This window comes from Anabrus simplex, chromosome 5, assembly GCF_040414725.1.
Source record: "Anabrus simplex isolate iqAnaSimp1 chromosome 5, ASM4041472v1, whole genome shotgun sequence".
Taxonomy (NCBI): Eukaryota; Metazoa; Arthropoda; class Insecta; order Orthoptera; family Tettigoniidae; genus Anabrus; species Anabrus simplex.
The window spans coordinates 7889049-7914822 of record NC_090269.1 but is presented as its reverse complement, the minus strand read 5'-3'; the positions used below and the strand labels follow the sequence as shown (position 1 = coordinate 7914822).

The window sequence follows — 25774 nt, the reverse complement described above, 5'->3', positions numbered from 1 at the left end:
AAGCTGCCCTCCAGGCACACTAGAACAGGGGTAATAATACCCAAACCTACTGAGGCCCATTCAATAAAGAAACAGGTCAATTACATGGCCCAAAATTCTGAGTTAAATGGAGGCGTAGCTTGCACTCCGAATACACTTTTAAAACCTACTTGGCACTAGGCCGCTTATGCAAGGGCTAATCCCATACTAAGGAGGTGACACGATAAGAAAACTTATTTACATTATGAAGAGAAGAAATACGGCAATGAAAACGTAGTCACCTCAAAACAATATGAGTGGGAGCTCGAGAGGGTTAGGCACTCTCTATCCCAATTTATAGTTAAAGAGCCAAAATTTCACCAAATATCTATTACATTTTAAAGATAGGTTACATGAGAAAAGATTTCGAACCTGCCCCGAGGGTTAAACTGCTGAGCTAGCAAGAAATAAAGTTATTAAATGGCCATTACCTTGTAGATGAACTGGTGCTCGAAGAAAGAGGCGCTTCCCGCCCCCTGCTACATAATCACACTAGCAGAGATGTTACTGAAGTGGCCCCGAAACCAGAAAATCAGCAGTTTATATACCCTCGCGGAAAATCCGAGACGTTTCATGAATGATTACAACCCGCCCACAAAATTTTATTGGATAATAGCAAAAACCCATACACCAGACGAAGAAGAAACACCTTATTGGTGGGAAATTAATTACAGAAATACATGATTGGCTACATTCAAAATAAGCGGAAAGAAAGGATTATATTACCAACTCTCAAACCACAGAACAAAATTTAGCAAAAACAAAACTTATGAATGTTAAATATCTTCCGGACGGTTCATTCCTTTACACCAGAGAGCGTTATCAGTTTTGGTAGAGACATCTGTTAGAGAATGTTCAAAGTTCTTGCTATTGAGCAAACAAACACGAATCGAAATAGACATAGTTCAGAACACTTCAAAATTTACAGTAGAGACATCTTTTGAGAAACCTTAGAATTAATATGGTTGTTAAAGTTCAGGCTTTCTCCTGCAGAGGAGTCTCAACTGGCGCAATGTTTGAATTAGCGGCGTGGAGGTGTACCGCCCGGTACAATAATAATAATAATAATAATAATAATAATAATAATAATAATAATAATAATAATAATAATAATAATAATAATAATAATAATAATAATAATAATAATCCTATTTGCTTTTCGTCCCACTAACTACTTTTACGGTTTCCGGAGACACCGAGGTGCTGGAATTTTGTCCCGCAGAACTTCTTTTTACGTGCCAGTAAATCTACCGACACGAGACTGACGTAATTGAGCACCTTCAAATACCACCGGACTGAGCTACTCAGCCCGGCAGGCAGTCTCCTCATTGTCTGTTAGTTTGTAGTCAAATACTAAATTATTTTTAATTGTATAATCACGCCGTACTTCTGTTTAATTGTAATACATTTGTACATTGTTCCTTTGGTGAAAGTTTTATTCTGTAGTCTAGTATTGAATAAGTATCTCAAAAACTGTTAATACCGCACTTAAATTGGTAAAACCTTTACCTCTCTGTGGAAATTCACCCAGAGAGCATAAAAAATTGTACCACTTTGTAGCTTTTCTTCCAGTTTACATGCATATACCCCCCCGCCACTCGCCCTATATCCCAATAACCCGGGTACTCTTTTTGCTGTCCGTAATTTTGTTTCTTCCCCCCACTTTTAATTCCCAATCGCCGCTACTGAATGTAGATCTCTGTATCTCAAGGTGCCGCGTGTCGGTAGTGACGATGGTGATTATTGTTTTCAGAGGAAGTAGGCTACAACTGGACAACCATCCACTATATAACACTAATCAGAGAGAAGAAAATGGAAGGGATCCGACGCTTCGAAAAATGAAGGTATCGGCCAAAGGAACACAAGGGCCATGAAAGGCGTGAAAATTAAAGGCTCCCTATGACTCGCAACCTAATAGCGTCGGGGTCGAAAAGAACAAGAGTTGACCAAGGGAGGTCGGATAAGATAGATGAAAGTAAGAAGCCTGGCACAAGTAAGTGGAAGCAATGCCAGGACTCTGCTCAGGGTACGACCACGTTCCCAAGTTGTGAGGCCCTGAAGCCCATTTTAGTCGCCTCTTAGACAGGCAGGGGATACCGTGGGTGTTATTCTACCGCCCCCGCCCACGGGGGGGGGGGGAAATGGAAGTGATCCGACACTTCGAAAGGTGAAGATATCGGCCAAAGGAAGACAAGGGCCACGAAGGGCGTAATAATAAAAGACCCCCTAGGCCTCGAATGCTCGAATACCGTCCGGGTCGGAAAAGAACAAGAGTTGACCAAGGGAGGTCGAATACGATAGATGAAAGTGAGGGGCCTGGCACAAGTGGAAGAAATGCCAGGACTCAGCTGAGAGACAGGTGGTCACCAACCCACTCTCCCAAGTTAAGACCCCTTGGCGACCCTTTTAGTCTCCGGGATGACAATCCTTATTCTTCGAAACTGATATTTTTTTATGTTGAGTGACAGTCCACAATTATGACTTGTCTCGACAAATTCTGTTCATCAGTATCTGCAGGCCGTCTAGACTAGGCCTATTTGCAAACACTATAAACGTATCATCTCTGGTTGTGCTGAACCGGGTGACAAAGATACGAAGCTGGAAGACAAAATGCTCTGCGCGTATAACAATCAATGGTAAAACAAACTATGACGTAAAAATAGCGGTAATATATATTATGAGAATGTTACACTTATTACTGGTAGGTCTTGTTGTTGCCGATCATAACATAATAACATAATAACGTTGGCCAAATACTATCGGGCAAATATTTGATAACGTGCCATTAAAGCAAAAACTTCTTGGTTATTTAATACCAACTTATCTAAACAAAATTACAGGCAGAGTCACGTGTCTCCACTAATTGGACTTTAGTATCATTATGTCGAAAGAAGTTCGAAAACCAGTACCGAATTCAATCCACATAGCCTGTTCAATTTTATTTTCAGAATTTAACTATTACAACATCACATATCGGAACTAGCTATCCCGGGAGTAATTTGTTTTACCAGCCTTAGTAGTAGTCTACTAATATAGTGCGAATGTTATGCCGGCAGAGCTTCATATCTTTCCTGTCCGATTCAGCACAACCAGAGTCTTGGCCTTAAGTATTTTTCAATTGTTTCATAGTATTCGGCCTTTAGGATGCCACTGTAATAATTTACGTATCTGTCATTGGGAAGAATACTTTCTACCAGACACTTTGTTGCTTTGGTAAACCTGCTCGGCCGTAAAAACGATTGCGGACCGGAAATGAACAAAATTGCAATTCATACTTGTATTGGGCCTGTTGTGCAGAGGAGTGTTTGTACATTTTGTTAAGTCATGTGAAGGAGAATAAGACTAGGACATTATTGAATATGTAAGTATGCTGGTTTATCATTGCATTTAGTTGTAGTTCCTAGTACGTGTGTCGAAAACAGGTTATGTATAACGTTTGACAACTAGATTAAACTTTTTTTTTTCTTCGTGGCGCGTTCTTTAATTAAATTTTGTTTACATACTTGCAGTTTCTTCACACATAATAGATTGTGTAAATTCACTGTACCATCTTAGAGAAGAAAAGTGCAAGGATTAGTTGTTTGTGTTTTCCTTTGAAAACCGGTAAATTCTTAATCGTAGTGGGAAATGACTTGCGTTATTGATTTAATACTGTAGACCTGATCCTATCGTTTGACAAAACAATGAATGCTGGTTTACACTTTTTAAATTAAGATTATATAGAATTTCAATGGCTTTACTGCTCTCTTTTCAGTGACGAATAAATTACCTCGTTCGTACTGTAAGGGATCCTGAACACACGACTTCGGAGATAGGGGAAAACCGGCGAAATTTCAAAACGCAAGCAAGCACTCAAGTAAACTGTAGAATCTACACTTACCAACTTCTTACTAGGCACATACAGCACAGGAACACCCAGGTACCAGTGCATATGTGGAAATATCTTTCGATCTACCACTTCCACAATAAACATTAGATATCCCGAGTTGTAGTCATAGTTGGGTACAAACCTAGCACGGGGATTCCAGATGGAGACTCTGTGCAGGGTGATACTCGTTTGTTGTTCCTTCACAAGAGTGTTGGCGCAGGATGAGTCTGTTTTTGTTAGTTTGAGAATTGGGGTATATCTTTTTTGTGAATGCAGGGTCTACCAGACAAATACAGATGGAAGTGGGGAGCATAAGATATAAAGCGAGGAAACTGTTAGGCATGAAGTCCTTGTGTTACATACTGCAATGTTTGTTCTCAGAGAGTAAAAGAATATTTGCGGTAATCCCTCGAAATAGTCCACTACACATTGTCAGCAATGCGTTAGACGTCAGATACCAGTTGCCTCCGCCCCCAATGCTGAAGTTGCTTCCATACAGCCACTTCTGCATGTGGTCTGGAGTCATGGAGAAAGATGACATCATTCAGAAGATCCACCTCTGACGTCATAAGCCACAATTACCGTGACCTTCACGGGGAAAAGGATTTTGCCAGAACTTCTGTCTTCATGGTGATCCTGAATGTCACCATTCTGCACACTGGCTTTTGAACTCTGGTTCTTATGCCATGGCCCAGAATTCATCCACAATCACCATTCTTCCTACTGGTAGTGTACCAAGTGGTCAGTGCATGTGTGTCCACTTTTGCACGTCACTGAGCACGTGTAGTACCAACCATGATGCAATTTTACACAGATAAAGATCTTATCATAAAATTCTGTGGATTTTTCTTTGATCTATGCTTGTTTTGACTTGAAACTCAAGTAGTATTCATGTCCTGTCCACGTCCAGGCACTAGTTAATTACTGCACGTAAGGCATCAGTCTGGAGACTGACAGGTCTTCCGGATGGTTGCGCGTTGTTGCTTGTTTCATATCATTGCTGTCTTGCACCGGGTTCGGTATGGAAAAGCATTATACCCTACAGCCTCCGCAAGTTCTCTCTGACATTGTGACCCCGGCGAACGGCCAGTATGATGTATGCACATTGTTTTGCCTAGTCACATCCATTCTGCACGGAACCTGCCTCGCTGCTGCATCCAACGCACTGCCATCTAGTGCTGCGTCCGTGTACTATAAATGTCGTGCTTTCCATTTTGTGCGACCCTTGAATTGTAGAACGGTGCAAATGTGAGCATAAAAATAGTTGCCATAACAACCCTCGTAATACAAATATTTATTTTATTAGAATGTATCACGACATTGTTGAGTGGTTAATAAATTAAAATTTTAGTTTTATATTATTTTGTTTCGTGTGGAGCTTTGTCCTTGTTGCAGCCAGTTTTGTTTAGGAACTAGTTCATCGCTTCAAATAAATGATATCTGTATGTATTTATACGCCGCACAGTACATATCACGTACAAGATTGCAACTGTCATTGAGACTGTCACCAATCAGCCTAGTAAACCTGAAAACTGTGGATTCAACACTAATTTCGATCATTTTGGATGTTTTCTTTTTTCACTGCTTTTCACCCCCATCCTCCCATGCTGATAGATACTGAACTTGGAGTTCAACGGCATCCAGAGTGTCACAGTTCATCTCAGCTACTCCGAAAGTATTGATTCGACGCTATAGTTCCATTTCTATGAGTTTCGACTTGACAGTTAACTGTAAGGCCATCTACACACGAAGCTACTCATTAGTAATTGATTGGTAACTGAAGTTTCCGGCCGATTACTTGAGTGTCACTTCCTGTATATTTCAATGGAAAGCCACACACGGTGCTACCAGTTAGTAATCTGTTAGTAACTAGTTTGTAATCAGTTCCAGGTGACTCGCGGAGCCAGTCACCAGCGAGTTTAGTTTCTCAGTTCCCAGTGATCAAGTGCCTTTTAACGATGGCAAGCGAACAAGTTTTCAACATAAAGTTAGTGGGAGAAATTAAAAAACACCTCGTACTATACAATTGTACGCTGAAGGATTACGCAAGAAAGGACATTACGGCAAAAGCATGGAATTTTCTAAGCTTTTTTAATTTTTTGTTAAAATAAAGTTAACTTTTTGAGCTCGATAGCTGCAGCCGCTTAAGTGTGGCCGGTATCCAGTATTCGGGAGACAGTAGGTTCGAACCCCACTGTCGGCAGCCCTGAAAATTGTTTTTCTGTTTCCCATTTTCACACCAGGCAAATGCTGGGGCTGTACCTTAATTAAGGCCACGGACGCTTCCCTCCCACTCCTAGCCCTTCCCTGCCCCATAGTCGCCATAAGACCTGTGTCGGTGCGACGTAAAGCAACTAGCAAAAAAAAGTTCAATTTTCTTACCCGAGAGTTATTAGCACTCTTTCCTCAGCACTCACACATTCCCTCATATTTGTATTTCGCTGTCGAATGGCAGGCGCAAGCTGCACCAAGTCCATATAACTGTGTTTGGTCATACGATAAAAAGAAATAAATTTAGCATCTGTTTGTTCGAACTCCTTTACTACTATGAACAATCTGCAGTGGAAGTTCTTTTCAAGATATGGGTGAACCCAGTACCTTCTTCTTTTTTTCCCCCCTGAATTAATGAAACATAGGCCTAATCATGTCTTCTTCGTCACTTGAGTTAGTGGTTGACATTCTAGCAAAGTTAAGAAGCGATCTAGCGAGTATGCAACAAACTTTACAAATGGCTAATCAGGAAAAATCCGTCACCGTACAGTAGCTTCGTATGTGGAGCCGAGACACTATTCAGTTACTAACCAGTCACATTTCTAATGAGTAGCTCCGTGTGCAGAGGGCCTAAGTCAAAACATTGGTGCCAAATTGTTACAACCGAGCTCGATAGCTGCAGTCGCTTAAGTGCGGCCAGTATCCAGTATTCGGGAGATAGTAGGTTCGAACCCCACTGTCGGCAGCCTTGAAAATGGTTTTCCATGGTTTCCCATTTTCACACCAGGCAAATGCTGGGGCTGTACCTTAATTAAGGCCACGGCCGCTTCCTTCCCACTCCTAGCCCTTCCCTGTCCCATCGTCGCCATAAGATCTATCTGTGTCGGTGCAACGTAAAGCAACTAGCAAAGGAAAAGAAATTGTTACGAATACAGACAGCTGGTTAACGACACACAACACGAACGGAAACCTAGGCCTATATACTCGAATATAAGTCCAGAATCAATTTTATTGTTCTTTGTAGCAACGTGCGTATCTCACATAAGATTAACAATAACATATTTAGGATAAGGCTATAAGATTAAAATAGATCAGTGCTCGAGCAGATAAAACGTTAGAAAACGGAATGAAATATATACTTGCCATCTAGAAGAACTCGTGTTGCTAATTGGTTCAATTTCTCCTAAAGAAGGAAAGATCCTACTTATTTCTGAGTCACTATCGGCATTGTCATCGTCTGTTGAAGTTTCACTCTCGCTTGACCATAACGAGATAATAACGTCAGCATAATCCTCTGATAATTTCCCTCTCCCAGGCTTCACTTATCTCGGGTCGTGACTAACAACCTGCACTTACACCGCCTACGGCTTCTGAATCTGTGAGGAGTCGGTTATTCGCAGCTACATATCCCTTCACTTGAGCCAAAATCAGTTCTATGGCGTTAAAATGGCAACGGTATGTTGGAAGGCGATCAACTTTATGCCCATGTCTCCTGGCAATTTCATCCACCACGTAACCTGGGTACTAGGGCTAGTTTTGTTTCACAAGGTGCATGAGATCCCCCCTTCCTTGTGTCATCGCGAACCGAAATATTGTGCTCCTTTAATCACTCAATCAAGTCATTATTTCTAGCCATCATTGTTGGTGCTTTGTCAAGAATGACCGAGTAAACTGACAAAGACCGCAAAAAAAATCTAGCACAATACAGCACATGGTTATAGTAAACAACACATCGACAACACTGGTACCCGGAACTAGAGTCTAACGCGCTCTATCAGAGCAATCGCCTGCCATGATTGGCTGTTTATTAATTCACTTAGCCTCCGCCAAAAGGCAGCGCTTAAGTCGAAACTCATAAGAAATGAACTATAATATTGGTCGTTTTCAATTATTTTTACATGACACTCCCTCCCAACCCCCAACCATAGGGGTGCTAAGGGAGTTTTACGCCCACAGTATTTTTCTCCATTCATGTGTATGAAGTTTGGATGAGAGCTATGGTGGAACATACACACATCCATAATCAGTCATTTTTGACATTTTCTTTTTCATCCCCCACCAATGGCGATGGTGACTGAACTTCAACTTAAAGGTCATCTGAAGTGTACTATTCATCGCAGCAACCCTAAACTATTGATTCAGTGCTAATATAGGTCACTCCCTCCCTACTCCATCCCTAACAGGTGCTAGGTGTGTCTTACTCTCACAGTATTTCTCTCCAGATAGTGTTAAGTCGTATGTGTACCAAGTTTGGCTGAAATTACAGGTCTGCCTATAGTCGCCGCCATTTTAATCTTATATCTTTATGTGAAGACATTGCTCCTTAACTGTGTGCAACCCGCTAAGTACAGAATGTATTGCAGGCCTTCATCATAAGTTATTAGGGGTCATTTAGTGATTTGATTTTAGAATTACTCAATTGACTGAACTTAGAGACCTATCAATGCCTGATGATTCACCGGCGAGTAATTCCGGAGAAAATAAAACAAAAACGAAGCAAATCGGTCCAGTAGAATGGACGGACCTGGACAAAGCTGTTTTAATGTATGGATTCTGGAAGGTGAAGAAAACTTACCTGTATTACATGTAGGAGGGCAATACATCCGTCTTGCCAACGCTGGGGATCCAGCAATCCACCCTTACTTATTTACTTTTGTAGGAAAATACCAGCATCAGACATCAACATTTTTCATACCACCGGAACCAACAGCCACTGCTGAAATTGTTTAAATGTGCTGGGACTCCCAGAATTCTACAGAGACAGATGTCGTTACCAACTGTGTCATAATAACAATACCTAAACATAATCTATAGTTGGGCCCACAAGAGTTGGAGTCTAACAATTGAGCGGCGAAAGCTGTAACTACGAAGTACGCTGAGTTGTCATAATTACCTCAATCTGCGGCATATCGTCCTTTCATACAGCCTGAATATTTAATCAAATATGTTGGCCTAATGCAATTCAGTAAACTTTGATCCGTTCCTAAGCTCGTGCTAATAATTCCAGCATTTAGGACAGAACACGTTATTGCCGATAAATCAGAGTTCATAATCACTAACTAACAATAACCTCAACAAATTCACATGTTAAATAGAGATTAGAACTGTACAACTAGCCACTGATTAACTTACAAAAAAAATAAACTAATAGCGAAAATAATATTCAGGAAAAAACACACAAGTAATGACATAAACCACCAACAACTAACACAGTACCACTCCAAATAATATCACAAAAGCGACTGAGAGCAAGCCAACCCACATGGCGATAGTTTCCTTACATGTGACATCTCTGTTATCATTGCCATAACAGGTCATTTTCTAGCAGTGTTAGTCAACTTTTTCTCACCGGTCGCGCTAAATGTCAGACTCCAACTCTCGTGGGCTCAAACATAACTCATATGCTGTACGAGGGGCGATCAAATATAAATGGGATTTTATTTTTTATTTAAATTCATTTAATGAAAAACACAAGGTAATTACAATTTTTCCTGCTTTGGAAATACATTTGTCCCAGCGTATGGGCAGCTTTTTGATGCCCTCGACGTAAAAAGAACGGTTGTGTTACCAGTCAGTTGCGTATGAAGTTTTCCACACTCTCGTTATCTTCAAATTGTTGCCATCCTAGAGCTTCTTTAAGTGGTCCGAACAAATGGAAATCGCGGGCGATCAGTTCAAGCTGTAAGAAGGATGATCAAGTGTAGTCCAGTGCATTTCCTGTAGCTTCAAGACAGTTAGAGCTGCAGTATGGGGGCTGCGCATTGTCGTGGAGAAGGATGACCTGATATAAATGTTGATTTCCGTAGGGAACCTGAAATATTTGCCCGAATGAGTAAATTTATAATACCAATATAATGGTCCATTATTGGACATTATAAATTTTCCAGCTAACTCATTCCTGGTTGCCAGCGTTTTGCCCCAGTGTCCTAAGTTGGGTTCATGAGTTGGCAAATAGCACACTTACCAAGACGCATGGCTAGTGCTTACCATGGAGGCCACTGCATAGGCTACTTGGAGCCACCGGCAGTGCCAGTGCACTATGAAAGACTTTCTCATTACCAAAAATTGATGCCTGCCTGGCCATCCGATGATATAGATGTTGATTCCCATGGGGAACCTGAAATGTTTGTCTCGAATGAGTAAATTTACAAAACCAATATAATGGTCCATTGTTGGACATTATAAATTTTCCAGCAAACTCATTCCTGGTTGCCAGCATTTTCACAGTATGCACTAGCCATGCATTTTGGTAGGTGTGCTATTTACCAACTGACGAATCCAACTTAGCACACTGGGTCGAATCGGTTGGTCTCGTCTTTTGCAGCGATATGTAACCGTCGCCTTGTTCAACAGCTCGCAGTAGTAAGGAGCAGATTGTGCATCGCTCATGCAAACATTCAGTCAGCAAAATGTCTTGCCGGTCAAAAAAAACGGTTGCAAGAATCTTGCCTGGCTTTCACTGGTGCTGCCTCCCCTTTCCTCCGCCACTCCTTACTGCCTTGTTTGGATTCGGGAGTGTAGTGGTGGACCCATGTTTCATCACAGGTGATGATCCGACTCAAAAATGCATCATTTTCTTGTGCAAACCTTGCTGTAAGCCTCTGACAGACCTCCAAACTTTATGTTTTCGGTCAAAAGGCGAAGAACCCATCTGGAACACACTTTATGGAACTGTAGGTTATTTGTGACGATTGCTTGACAGCTTCCATAACTGCTTCCGAGTTGTTCTGCAATTTCTGATACTCGCGCCCGTCGATCGTCAGTAATGTCTTTAACCGAGTGAATGTTTTCGTCTGTAATGCTGGTCTGAGGACAGCGATCGTGTTGCTGATTTTCCACACGTTCTCGTCCTTCCTTGAACTTTTTATGCCAGGCAAACACACGCGTGTGCAGTCAATCTCAGGCAAATTTCCGCCGCTGTAACTCCTTCACGAGCAAGAAATGTTATAATTATGCGTTACGCAGTGGAGGGGTGCACCTGTTACGTTACTTACGAAACAGCCGGTCCTGCATAAGCATAGCAGAAGCGCAGGGCCATTCCTACCAACTGTTGATGTTCAGAAACAAAAAACCTGTTTATACTTGATCGACCTCGGTAAATAACTTAAACCAGTGTTAGTTAATACACGCACACACATACACACACAGTGATCCTTAAAGTGTGGATTGAGGCGAGTACTCTAGGAGGGCATGTCTAAGATCAGATGTTCGTATGACAATACAAACTTTCTCATTTTTGAACAGTTATTGGTATCCTCAGATTCTCAGTACAGTAAGCCTGTCAGGCAGCCCTGCCACTCCTATTCAAAACTTCCATTGAAACACACTGCCTTAGAATTTCACAAGTGCTGACGAGAAACCTGGCAATTAGACCATTAGGTGCTGTCTCACATCTTTGACCACAGCATAAGATCGAAACCCATCACCCGTGGTGCCAACTTCACCCATTGTAGCTTAATGAGAATAAGCTACTTGACACTACCTCGCTACGCTACAAGAATAGATACTTCTTTCTCAGCCTGTATGTAGTCAGACAGTGAACTGTGCACTGTGCTAGATTTCTGCGTGTTCTGAGTAGGGGTGGTTAACCTTTTACTGGTAAATGTATCGTCAAAATCAAGGACAAGTGGCTTATTCACGGTAGTAAAAAGTTGTCCTGTGAAAGTGTTTCGTCAAGTACCCGTTCTCCCAGGAAAATACCTAATAAAGAACAGGATGGGAACTTGGTTGTATGTTAACCTTTCATATCTTTTGTAGCTCTCACCACTAAGGTTAATTATTTGACAAACATAACAGTGGTAAATATCAAGACAATTATCTAAAATTGGGTGGTCACTAACATTCTGGTGAATAACCAGGAATGGCCAACCCCCTGTGGGTGGGGCTGGTAGAATACATCCACGATATCCCCTGCCTGCTGTAAGAGGGGACTAAAGGGGGCCTTGGGGGCTCTTAACTTGGGAGTATGGATTGGTGACCATGGGGCCTTTAGCTGAGTCCTGGCATTGCTTCCATTTATTTGTGCCAGGCTCACTTTTCCCTATTGTATCCAACCTCCCTTGGTCAACTCTTGTTTTTTTTTTCCAACCCCGACAGTATTAGAGCACTCGAGGCCTAGGGAGTCTTCCATTTTCATGCCCTTTGTGGCCCTTGTCTTTCTTTGGCTGAAGCCTTCATTTTTTGAACCCCTTCAGATTTTTTTTGTCTTCTCTCAGTTTTAATGGAGGATGGTTGCCTAGTTGAACTTGCTCTTTAAACAGTAATAACCACCACCACAAATAGCCACTGTGTGTGTTTTGCTTGGATATCATAGCGAATGATACTTTGAAACCTGTAAAATTTACAAGACACTTCCAGACAAAACATTCTGAGTATGAGAGTAAACCTACTGAATTTTTAAATGTCTCAAGCACAATTTAAAGTAAATGTCAAATTCATAGAAGAGCATTCTACTGTTCCTAAGAAAGCAGTAAGAGAATCTTTATATGTTTTATAATTTGCTATCACAGGCCACTAATTATATATATATATTTGCAAATAAGCCCATTAGGACTATGCAAAAGCCGCTAGTTATTATTATCATCATCGTCATCATGATCATCTTCTCTCCAAGTATTGGGCCATGCTTCCCATTTGAGACAGACTGGCATTCTGGCCTTGAAATGCTACTCAGAATTGTCCAACCATGCAGCTGCTACGATGTCATGTTCCATTTACTCGATGCGCCACTCCCCGCAGAAAATGTCACTACGTAAAATATCACTCGAACTGGGCCAAAATAGGTTTACTTTTCATAAAAACGGCTGCAACAAAAGCAGCTTTTCATTTGACACAGACTATAGTTGAACCTCCTCTTGCAAGTAATAATAAGCACTACCACCACACCTGCAATCAAAAACCACAGGAGAGTTTAAGAATGTCTTCTACATTTAGAAATATTTCTTCTAGACTGTCACAGTCCACAAGTAGTTTGTAAGTAATTGTTTGGGAGGGGTGATAAAAGTTTATCTGTGAGATTCTCAATGTGTCAGGATGCTTCAATATCATTCAAACCAATATTAAATTTAAGTTGTTTAAATAGCCTTGGAAGTATTTTGGAATAAATTTTGCAGCAGGATCAGGGATCATTAATTACACTTATCAGGAATTGAGTACAAGATTTTGCATTTCTTCTTTTACTTTCCAGGAATTATGTACATAAATTATTAAGTGACATCATTAAATTTCATTATACAATATTATTAAATGCTGAGCAATTCAAAAATAATTTAAATGTCCTCTGGATTCAATAAAAGAAAATTCACTGTAAGCACATTGTTTTTTACTATTTTACAGACATATTAGATGCTGTGAATCAGGGGGCGAGTCTCATACAGTTTCCATTCTCTACTTTTCTTTCTTCTTTTGTATCCTTAAGTATATTACCCTTTTCAGTTTTATTCTACTTCTCATCAAGACATTTACTACATACTTGATCCATTTGACAATACTAAGTTTTCACCGGACCTCCTGTCCATTGACGTATTTTGTAGATGTCCTGCTCAGCCAGCCAATAAGTATGTAAAAAATCTTATTCTACACTCCTCAGAAAACCCAACTTGTATTAACACATACCACATCCTTGCTACCATGCTAATCAGCTGACCAAATTTACTACATAAGAACTGGAAAGCAATGAATATAAGAACAATGTTTCACTGTCAATTATGGATAAAAGAGAAGCCTCAAGATTTTTAAAGTGTTTGATCATATTTTTAGATGTATTGTACTTTAATGTTAATCTTTGGTATTTTACAAATGGTTAAACATCTCTTTAATCAGCTGATTAATGTAGTTATACTCATATAAGAACCCAGTAAATAATGAATGGGTGGACAGTCTTTTAATGCAGTATATTCATAAATGACACCAAAAATTTAAGAGTTTAAAGTGCTCTCTTCTTATATTTTTGATGTTTTTGCTTCAGTTATTTTTTATAATGTACCAATCATGGCTTACATGTAATGGCTGAGGATGACCTCACAATCTGAGGTTGAAACTAGTACCAACCTTCTCTAGACGTTATGTGACATATATTCACATCAATAAACATTCATGGTATTGAAAAGGTAGACCATTAACATTTTAATTTTACTGGAATAGTCTGGCGTTACATTGATATGCGTTGGGTTTTCACTTTGACTGGCAGAATTCAGTAGTTTTTTTACTATTCGAGTGCTTTTGTTTTTTATGCTTTTATCGGTATAGTAAGGATAGAGTTTTTGAAGGGCTTTAGCAAGACCTTCTATGTCTTGTGTGTAGTTTGAAGCAATTGCTGATATGTCCTTGGCACCAACTGTATTTTCAAAGAAGGATTGGAGCTGTAGGTAGCTGAGGGGGAATAGTGATGGGTCGGCTTCCAGAACTTGTTTAACTGGCAGGAGCATATCACTTATTGATTTTTGCGTGTCTGTCGTGGGTTTCTTGGAAGTGTGATTTGTCTTATGGTTTTCGATTTGTTCAGGAGAGGTCAGTATGGATTTGTTGCTATCAGGAGGATTTGGATTAGTTGTTTTACTACTAGCTAGTGAAATTGGCCTTTTACATCCAGGAAAATTCACTGTTGTAGGGGTGGCGTGTGTTTCCATAGGTGCTGCAATTTCTCTCTCAATTTGAATTCTGGAGGAGGGAGGATCATTACAGACTTGGCTAAGTGCTAAGTCAGAGTTGGTCAGTGAAGTGGCTTCTTGAATAGGCCTATCTTTTGGGAGAGAGCTCTAAGTACCGATGTCTGTTTTGAGGTTTTTGACCTCTGACTTTTGTGAAATCTCTTGGAGCTGAGGAAAATGATTCGAAGAGGATTCATCCTTTGGAAGTGATAGGTTGTTAGGACAATCTTTGGCCAGATGTCCTTTGGTATGGCAAAGAAAACAAGTGGGTGAGTCGGATGATAGGTAAATCCAGTAGTTTGTACCATTGTATTTGAGATTAAGGGATTCGGGGAGTTTATCAAAGTCTTCATTTTGAATGTACTGCCCCTTTCTTACCGGGCTTGCTCAGCCGGAGAACGAGAGTCCCAAGGGTGGACCGTTCGTTGTCTGGTTTTGCTTATTTTTGAAGGCAGGGAAAGAGACAAGGACTGGCGACAATAATACAAAAAATATCAAACAACAGGTTTTTGACATTTATTACAAACTAGCACTCAACAATAACAAATTAAATTAAACAAATCTTGATGGTTAATTATTTTCTCTTCTCTGCCAGTTCTTTTAACACTGCGATTAATTTCTCCAATATCCTTGACGACATTAATTCTGTAAATATACAGATGGATATTAGCCTACTTCTGGCTCAATGAAACAACAACAAAAATAACATTTTTCATGGGGAGGACCTCCTCTCAATAAAGTCATTATTATTTACAAGTTGAAAGAAAGTGAAAAACTGTCTGATTCATATTTATCTTGGACATCGAAATATCAGACCTATTTATGTCTACCTTTGCTATCTCAAAATAAAGCTTTCCTTCTTTAATGTAGGTACTGGATTAAATGTTACCTCAATTAAATTGATAAAGTAATGAAACCAAAATCTTATCGAAGTATTACTCAGAAATGTCTCCATTGGACTTAATTTCACACAATTGTGTTTGTACAATAATTATTACTCTGAAACTTTCTCTATTTCATCAGACATACGTGATGTCAATCTTTAGTATCTGACATTTCTAAGAAAATTCTTAACGTCATAGGCTTTACAAAAAGAAATGGTGAACCTCGTCCACTGAAATAATTCTTTCTTATTCATTACTATATGATACTCTGAACCTTTCTTTACTTAAATTCAAAATAATATTCACTAAAGGTTTAATTCTCAAAAAGTTAGATCAACACAAACAACGATGCTGATAACCAGGACTCAACGTAACGAACACGTGGCCGGGTCAAAAGCATACTCAAAGAAAATATCACAGTTCACTGAAATAATTATCAATCACACACACAGCATTCACACTAAGGCACACGAATATTATTTACATTATTTACAACTCGTTCTAGCTATTCTAATAGAGACCAATAATCTTTCACACACAAATGACAATACTACCATATCCCATGTGAAAGAAGGATGAAAATATTCAAAACTACTGCAAGACTAGAAGAAATATTACCACTAACGAATAAGTAAGCATTATTTCTACAAAGATGAACAGATAAACATTAGTATCTTTGATTTTTATCTGAAATATTTGATATTTCTCGATGACGGTATCGGGTAAAGAAAATGTTATTTATGTCCCTCAGAAATATGATGAAGTCTGGGTGATCACTTAGTTAAAGAAGATGAAATTTACAACGTTGGTCATGATAACATCGGCGGTTGATATCTGAAAAAAATTGTCTACAGAAATGCACATAGTATAGGTCAAATATTAGCATTCGCTTTCATGGTTCATGAGTCACGACATTATTATTACTCAACTCCACGTCTATCAATTAACACGTGCTCCACTTGAAGAAATTACGTCCAACAACACGTATTCTCCAAATAAGGCTCAATAAATGGATTCACAAGTCAATAACACACAGGAAATGATCCATTCTCAAGTCAATAAAATACAATAAATGATCCGTCGAGATTTTGCCATATTCCAGGTTCATATTCATCCTAATTGAGCACACATTAACATCTTACACACAAGACCAAGCAATATTTAAACTCATGACCCTTATTCATTTATTTAACCTGAGATGAGTATTATTATTATTAAATGTGCTAGATCTCGAATTCGCGCAAACTAGGATTCGACAATGCGCCAGATGACACTAAAACGCCTTAAATCATACAGGAAGATAGAATCCGGCGTAACAAAACATGCCGTAAATCTGTCCCACACGACTTCCTAAAAAAAAAAATATTTTGAAATTGAATTATTAATTATCGGTGGGGACAATGATGTTTAAATCACACTAGACTATTAAATGGGACAGCTAGAATAATCGTAGAAGACACACTCGTTCTAGCTATTCTAATAGAGACCAATAATCATTCACACACAAATGACAATACTACCATATCCCATTTGAAAGAAGGATGAAAATATTCAAAACTACTGCAAGACTAGAAGAAATATTACCACTAACGAATAAGTAAGCATTATTTCTACAAAGATGAACAGATAAACATTAGGAAATAGTACTTAACCCTCTAGTGCATGAATTATTTTTCGTTTTCGTTTGGTGAAGAAAATTTCAAGCTTTAATGTTCAACATACGTTCAGTGTATTAGATGGGTACGTACTGCAAGGCGCAAGTACAACTTGCAGAACCGTAGGTCGGTAATGTCTTTGAGGTTGAGGCAGAGGTACTCCTGAAGCCTGTGGTAATGTGATGGGGAGGGCCCACGTAAAATAAACGGTGGTTGGAGTACCTTTGGTTGTAGGGCTGTTTTGACTTATGTTATGTAAAAAAAAAACAAGGCATCACTGGGATATGTGTTTAATTGATTGTACAGTTCTAGGTGTGCCGTAAAACTACCTCTGTCTACAATATTTATCCATTTATACAGGTGAAAAGTTATTTGTTGCCTAAAGGCAACAGTATGCAGTAGAGGGTTAAATGAATGATGAAACTGGATCTCTGCCGATGATCTGGAACATGTGGTATGTTATCCGCCCTCGGTCGCTATCTCCCCATGTCAGAGATCGCCTACATTTTAGCACACCATTGTAGCCGTGATGTTCAAAGTAGAATTGTGGTAGGCTTCCTCTTCACAGTGTAGCAACGTCTTGAAATACTCGATCCAACACGTGGCGATTCTCTTCCTTCTTCTCTTACAGTAGAAGCTGAAACAAATAATTTTAGGATGTTTTCCGTTCACACACGTGATGAATTTTAAAGATGAAAAATACGTAACTTCATTTATGAAAATCTGCCAAACTCGTAGATCCAAATATTAATGAAGGGTGACTGATTGTACTGCCGAATAATTAATCCAAGAAGCGTCTGCATCGTGAATGTAAGAACAGCATTGGAGTAACAGCAAAATAGCACGTCGGAGTACACAGCAGGGGAGAGCGTTTCTTCTAGAAACTCGGGTATTTAAGCATATTCAGCACAAGGGTTGCGTCACTATAATTGTCTGTAATTGGCCGACGTCTAGCGTTTCAATTCTCGAAAGTACTTCCGTCTGAGACTTGACATGCGCGATTCATATCGAGGCGACCTTGGTTCCTCTCAGTAGGTCACGTGGAGACAGCTAACAGCTCAATAAAAAAATCAATACATCGCTCCCCTCGCCAACAAGACCGGTTCTGTACAAGTGAGACCGTCTCTGTAACACAGGGCTGAAGAATATCGCCCGTGCTAATGGAATAATAATCTTACACTCGCAGGCACAAATACTTATCGTAGGCCAAATTTGAAGAGGACAGTACATTTGTCTTCAAAAGCTTAAAATGTGGGAGAATCCTGGAATTGACAAACCTGCTCTGATTGGGGTAATCCTAGACATGATTTTCACACCGAGTTTTAACAATTCCTCTTCAATAACATAGTTTGGGATCACAGGACAGACGTTGGATAATATAATACGCTTGTTTTTTGTTACAAGGGGTCGTATTTCCAGTGATACATTGTTTAATAAGATCTTAGGGTTTGTCAATATCAGATCTTCAACAGTTTTCTTAATAGAAAGAAAGATGCATATCCTTCCGTTCGATATACGTAAAGCAAACCGAATGTTGCTAGGGGTTGTAAGTTTCCCTATAGCTAGCACATAATCCTTGATACTGATCCCATCATGAGATTCGATTACAATAGCTTGTTCTTTGGAGGGGTACGACTGTATTGCAGCAGAATAGCTTAACCTTGAATTACGTTCATTACTAGGCCTACTTGTGACAGTTGTCATTTGGTTACCTGATGCACTGTTAGGACGTGGAGGGTTATTTACGGTGTTGTTATTACAGTAGAAGTCCGCTATAGCGAGTACGACATATAACGAGAACTTCGATATAGCGAAGACTTTTTTCTGTCCCTTCAAAATTCCTATATTAAACTGTGTATCGTCCTTCGGTTACAGCGACAGCGCTATCACTGACGCATCCGTTATTACGAGCTATTAAGCGCGTGCGATTTTTTCCGCAAGCGATATTTATGCACCCCAGCGATGATATTGCATACGATCGATTACCGTCGGCATCGTTTCCTCGCTATGTGGACTAGAGTGTTCTCTCGTCGACATTCGAAGGCGATGTCGTAGTCGAATAGTAATACCCGTCGACTGCTGTTCCGTAAAGAAATTTCGAAATGAAAGAGAACATATTCTCGTAACAAAATGCGTACCGGTAAGTAAACGGTTGTTAACTCGTTAAAAATTAAGGCTGACTAAACGACCGCTTAATTTTGAGGCTAAATACTCAATTAAGTAAGAAAGGGATACACCTCGAGATATGGCAGAGTGCTTAATTTGGATTTCGGAGGTTAGTTTATATTTTATCGCGTCTGGTTAAATTACGGAACGGCTATAATGAAAATGTATATCAAGAAGGTTATTATTTCTCTACTGGCGCTTGAAGTGTGTTTTCATCATACGTATAGTACGGTTAAGTTAGGATAGGTGCCGCTGTTTGAATAAGAAAACTGAAACGTTTGCGACAAAATGCGATCGATCTTCTTCGGTATCGTACGGTATAGTTTTCTCACTTTGTGCATTTGCGAGTTCTCTCGTCGACATTCAAAGGCGATGTTGGAGTTGATTAGTACCCGGTACCTAATACCCGTCGACTGCTGTTCTTTAAAGAAAATTCGAAATGAAAGAGGATAACACGTTTCGTAATAAATGCGTAAATAACGTGGCCGATAGCAATTGTTAACTCGTTAAAAATAAAGACTGAATTAAACGATGTCTTAATTTTAATGTTATATACGGAAATTAAGTAAGAATGTGATACACCTCAAGATATGGCAGAGTACATCACTGATTTCAGAGGATATTTCATATTTTCTCGCATCTAGTTAAATTTCGGAAAGGCTATTTAAATGTAAATTTTTCGCGAGGAGGTTATCATTTCTCTACTTGCGTTTGAAATATGTTTTCATGATACATATACGGTTAGGTTAGGTGACACCGTTTGAAGAAGAGAACTAAGTGTTTGCCACAGAAACCTCTGGAGTGATACCATATTTCTCCGAATCCAAGACTCTTTTCTCAGAATCTCATGTTGTCTTGCATTCGCGGCCTAACAGTAAGTTACTGGATACCACTGGCAACTACCGCGGTAACCACGCTACGGTACTTCTTTTCACACGCGCACAAAACTCGTTGACAATAAACGACCGCCTCCTTACTATAGCCTACCTCGCCAGTGAAGTTACACACAGGACCTCAGGAAATAGTGAAGAGAGTATGGCGTTCTATTAGCCTTTACGAAAACTTTTCTCAAATCTGCAGAATGGCATTAAAACATGCGAGCCTTCGAATTCTTAGAAAGGTCATGGCTACTCAGTGGCAGAGTTATAACGCGTCTATTGTACTTGACGCTTAGCAAAATTAAGTCTTATAGACAGCAGGAATATTTTCGGCATAGGCCTAACTAAAGCCAATATTTGGCGTTAGCGTGAAGACAAAGAGCGGAATGGCCGTACCGTGGCGCAATAAACTCGTTCGTTGACTTTCAACGTCCGCGATTAGGCCTATACATCGCTAGCCGCTGCAGTTGGCCGAACCCGGCAAGCGAGACGTGCGTGTAGCGGTAGCCTGTTACATCTGACGCTGAGTAAAAGTAACAGTTTCATAGACAGCAAGAATAATTTCCTGATGGATCGTCGTAATGTACAGACGCATGGAATAGGTACTGCCGGCAAATTTTCAACGGGTTCTCTTTGGTATTATGATGCCAGTTTTAAGTTAATGGACCTTAAACCCGCGGAAATAAAGAATAATTGTGCAGCCGCAAAAAATAGGCATGACGAAAGTCAGTGTTCGGCGTCTAAAAATGCGTAGGTCTATTGTACAACAAAGGCATTCATATGATTTTACAAAGTACTTTTTGAGTGTGATTTAAATTTTTTGAAGGAAAAAGTGGGGTTCATCTTGGATTCGGAGAAATACGGTACTCTATTTTTTTTCAGAATGAAATTAAACATACACTTTCACGTAGTATCGGATTTCGAAAAATAACATTAAGTAAACCGTAGTGTGGACAACCTCTGCAGAAACAAACTGATTGCCGTTTCATACCAATTTTAATATGCATGGTGGGTTTTTCGACTTTTATACAAAAATCGGATATAACGACAATCCGATATAGCGAGTAAATTTTCCGACGTTATGAATTCTCGCTATAACGGACTTCTACTGTATTTGTTGGCTTACTTGGTGTCTGTTGAGGAAAAATATCATTGATTTTTTCATTCATTGAATTCGATAGATGCCGACCTCTATCAACAGAGGTGGCCATTTTGAGTGGGTCAACAAAGGGTTTTAGGTTATGTGTATAGTTCTTCACTTCTCACAAAGACCACGGATATAATGTCAGGTATCTTACTTATAAGAATGTAGTAGGTGATCTAAATATTTACTTCTGATCACTCTTACACTAATGTAACGATTACGAACCTCTATTATATAGCATAACTTGAGCAAGATAATTACTCGCGAACATCATCAGTTACTGCCTTCTCGATTGCTGTCCTGTAACTTTTTATTCTTTTAAATATGATCAGGTACCATACCCTTAATGATAATAGTGTAGATACATAGTATGTAATAAAATATATATGTATTGAATAGACCGACCACTAAAATATACTTGATTACTGTCAAGACTGCTAACTAGTGTAGATCTGATAATATGTTAATCACAGATATGTTGTGCAGATTTGCAGAAATCTCTTGTATTTCAGAGAAGTGCCCCATCCAACAAGAGCAACAATGGCAGAAAAGAGTGGCCTCTTCACGTATAAAACACTAGTCCATGCCTTGGCTGGGGCTGCAGTGAGTACAAGTTTCCTTATGGTTTAACATTTTATATATGAATGTTGTTTCCAACAACATTGAGTTTGCAGATTCTTACCTTAAACTGTATCGCAATGCATTTCTGTCTGTTGTCAACTTTACTGTAATGGAAGAATACCAAGAGCAGCTAGTTTTAACCCGTGTTATCATATAAAAACATCAATATGTTATCAGATGTTTCTGAACCACCATCAAAGAGAAATTAAAGAATTATTTCCTCTTGTGATCATAAGAGGGAAAACATCATCTCGCATTGTCGGTTTTTGTTACTCTGTTATCATCCCAAAATCATGATAGAAGAATAAAGAAGTGAACATCTCCACTCATATCCAAAAAGTGAGGGTGATAAAAGTTTATTCTCAGATTTGTGGCATTACTCTTCAAGAATAACATAAATTTATCATTGCATAGGTCAATCCTTGTATTACATGTCATCAGGCTGTGGGGGGGCTATGCCATGAACCTCTGATTTTGAATGGAACCACAGCAGCGAGTAAATGGCTTATCTGATCGGAGAATTCTGGTGTCAGTTTGTCCATAAACAAATAAACTAAATACAATAACCAAATAATATAAATAAAATGCACACACTCATAGTGACTTTATAACCAAAATAAACAATTTCTTTGCTGGTTGCAAGACAAATCAACTATTTGACCGTCTAAATGTCAACTTCGGCCCTCCCCACCATGCGGGTACTGTTAGAAAGCTTTCTCTGAGCCTGATATGATGGCACCACAACTCTTAGGGCCTGTACTACAGTTGTCAGATAAACAGCCAGATACGTAGGCTGCAGTTTTGGAAACCAGAAGTTAAATGCTTTCTTCTATTCTATCAAAGATTTTAACTACGGTATTCTTATGTGGAAAATGTAACATTTTTATTGCGTTGGCAATAAGGTTACTGACAATGTAGTGAAATTTATCGTGGTAGTATACCTGTTCCCCACCAGGCGAGTTGGCCCTGTGTTTAGCGGCACACAGCTGTGAGTTTGCATCCGAGAGATAGTGGGTTTGAGCCCCACTGTCGGCAGCCCTGAAAATGGTTTTCCATGGTTTCCCATTTTCACACCAGGCAAATGCTGGGACTGTACCTTCATTCAGGCCATCGCTGCTTCCTTCCCACTCCTAGGTCTTTCCTATCCCTTCGTCATCACAAGACCTAGGCTATCTGTATCGGTGTGACATAAAACAAATTAAAAAATTCCTGTTCCCTGGTGTTTCTGTTTGTTTAGCGCTATTCTTTTAAAATTGTATTACTAGAGTCCAATATTAGACTGTTATTATGTATAATGTGGAAGTTCAGGTCAAGAAAAGAATTAGGACTGAAATCTACACATACAAAGAAATTCTAAATTAATTAAATATGTAGCAAAATTCAGAAATTGTTGTACAAAATAAAAAAAACTGGAAGTTACCTGGATGCAAAAGGTAAGATTCAGGTTATGTAGCTATCTTATCAAATAATTCCTACCACACTATATAAGTTTGATTTTTGTTTAATACTTATTACAAAGATGTGCGTTACGGCGAAAGTGAAGTTTATATTCATAATTAATGCAACCGTATGCAGCGGAGGATCATTAATTTAATTATTCAATTTATTGTTGCTAATTTAATAAGTACTGTAATTACTTTATTTTTTCCAAGACAGTGTTAGAATAGAAAGTGGCAAACGCTTGTCTCACTTTAGTGTAAATACTTAGTAGTACATTGTTATGAAATAAAGAAAAATATAACCTCCTTAATGACCTCATTTGACGGATGTATCACCATGAAAAACATCATATACCCTTACTTTCATATTGCATCATGCAACCTCTAGTACCCTGCAGACTGATATTTAGAAGGTTTAAAAAAAATTGCTTATTGGGACACACAGTGATAAATAACGGCATGGCACCATCAAGGAATGATGCTGTAACGACTATGATTATCTAGGAAGCTTATCATAATAATGGTTGCGTGTAACTCATATACAAGGGTAATCCCAAAAATAAGGTCTCCTACTTTTTATAAATACAGAACTCTGTTCGTGTGGCTGTTCGTCACAATAATGTGAAAAGTGTTTCCTGCGCTCACATATAAACATGTGCACGCCACATTGATGCACTCATCTTGGCTTGGCAGCCGTTGAGAATGGAGCTCCCATTGGATGTTACCGCCAAGTGCGAAGTGCACAAGTATGAAGGTTGAGTTTTCCACCTAATCAGTACTTCATTTTACAAAATGTTTGGAATTATTTACATTAAAATAGTACTGGTTTCGACCCGTAAATAGGTCATCATCAGTTGTTGGTGAACCTGCTTAATAGCGATTTTACATAATAAAACATTACTGAAAACTAATTAAACAAGAAAAGTGTAGTCGGGAGTGTGCTGCATACTGTTGCGTGTACGTTGTGTGGCTGTCGTAGTGTTCAGATTGAGAGGTGGTGGGGATGGGTGGAGAGAAGTGTGTCTTTAGGGTTGTGTGTGGGCCTGTTGATTCTTTTTTAATATGTGTCTTTTAGGATGGGAATGGCTGTGTTGAAGAGAATGATTGTTTTATCTGTAATTTCATTTAAGTTGAGGTTGGGATTAGTGTATTGGTCCATGTTGATATAAAAAATTTCCATTGAGCAATGGGCCCGTGGGATTCATATTTAAGATTTCCATGTCATTCTCGATATTAGTGAACTTATGCTTGTGTTCCTCGACATGTTGCCCTATGGATGAAAAGCGATTTTATTTAGTGGCATTGATATGTTCGTTGTAGCGAATAGAAAAACATCTGCTAGTGCGCCCGATCTAGCTGGCTTCACGATCGTTGCATTTTATGCGGTATACTCCTGAGTGGGTGTATTTGTTGTTTACGTTGACAGGTTTAGTGTTATGTAAAATGGAAGCGTTATTACGTATGGTTCTGTAAGCTACTCTTAGATTGTGTCTTTTGAATTTATTAGTTATGGAGTGGATGTGAGTGTTGTTAAAGGTAAAATGTGCATAGTCTTTCTTAGGTTTCTGGTTTCTACTTAATTTGGATTTTGGTTGATGTGTTACTTTGTGAATGATATTGTTTATCATGTTTCTATTGTATCCCTTGTGCTCAGCTATTTTGTGAATTAGGTTTAGGTTTAGTTCTTTATTTAATTCCTCCTGGGACAGATTATAGTAAGTACTCACAGTTATTCGGTTTTTGAACGCAAAAGGTACTGAACTGACTGAAATCCATTGCCAATTGATGGAAGTGTATGGTTCTGTAAGCTACTCTTAGATTGTGTCTTTTGAATTTATTAGTTATGGGGTGGATGTGAGTGTTGTTAAAGGTAAAAAGTGCATAGTCTTTCAAAAATGTTCGTAAGTGGTATAGAGAGTTTGCAGCCGGTCGGACTGAAATTCACGACGAACGAACAAAGGAGCAGGAGACTGTCAAGTTCTGTCGAGACAGTCGTGAAGGTTGAGCAAATCATGTGTGAAGATCTGCAGATCACTCTGGATGATCTCTGCACTTTAGTTCGTGAAGTTTCCCGAAGCGCCGCTCACAACTTCCTGAGCAGCATGGCGGCAAGCTGGTATAACATGGGCATACAAAAACTGTCACAGCGTCTACAAAAATACATCAAGCGAAAAGGTGATTATGTAGAAAACTAGCTAAATGTTCAAGCTGTAAAATGATGTAAACCATTATAGAAATAAAT

The 25774-nt window shown here is 39.2% G+C and overlaps 1 protein-coding gene across 1 annotated transcript in view; it reads left to right on the top strand.

The window, feature by feature from the left end:
* Window positions 1-3135: 3135 nt before the first annotated feature.
* PMP34 (Peroxisomal Membrane Protein 34) overlaps window positions 3136-25774 on the top strand; it is a 110510-nt gene continuing 87871 nt past the window's right edge. The window contains exons 1-2 of the mRNA XM_067147887.2: window positions 3136-3379; window positions 21985-22075. Of these exons, the coding sequence (XP_067003988.2) occupies window positions 22013-22075 (63 nt within the window). The 5' untranslated portion in view covers window positions 3136-3379; window positions 21985-22012. The remainder of the gene's footprint in view (window positions 3380-21984; window positions 22076-25774) is intronic.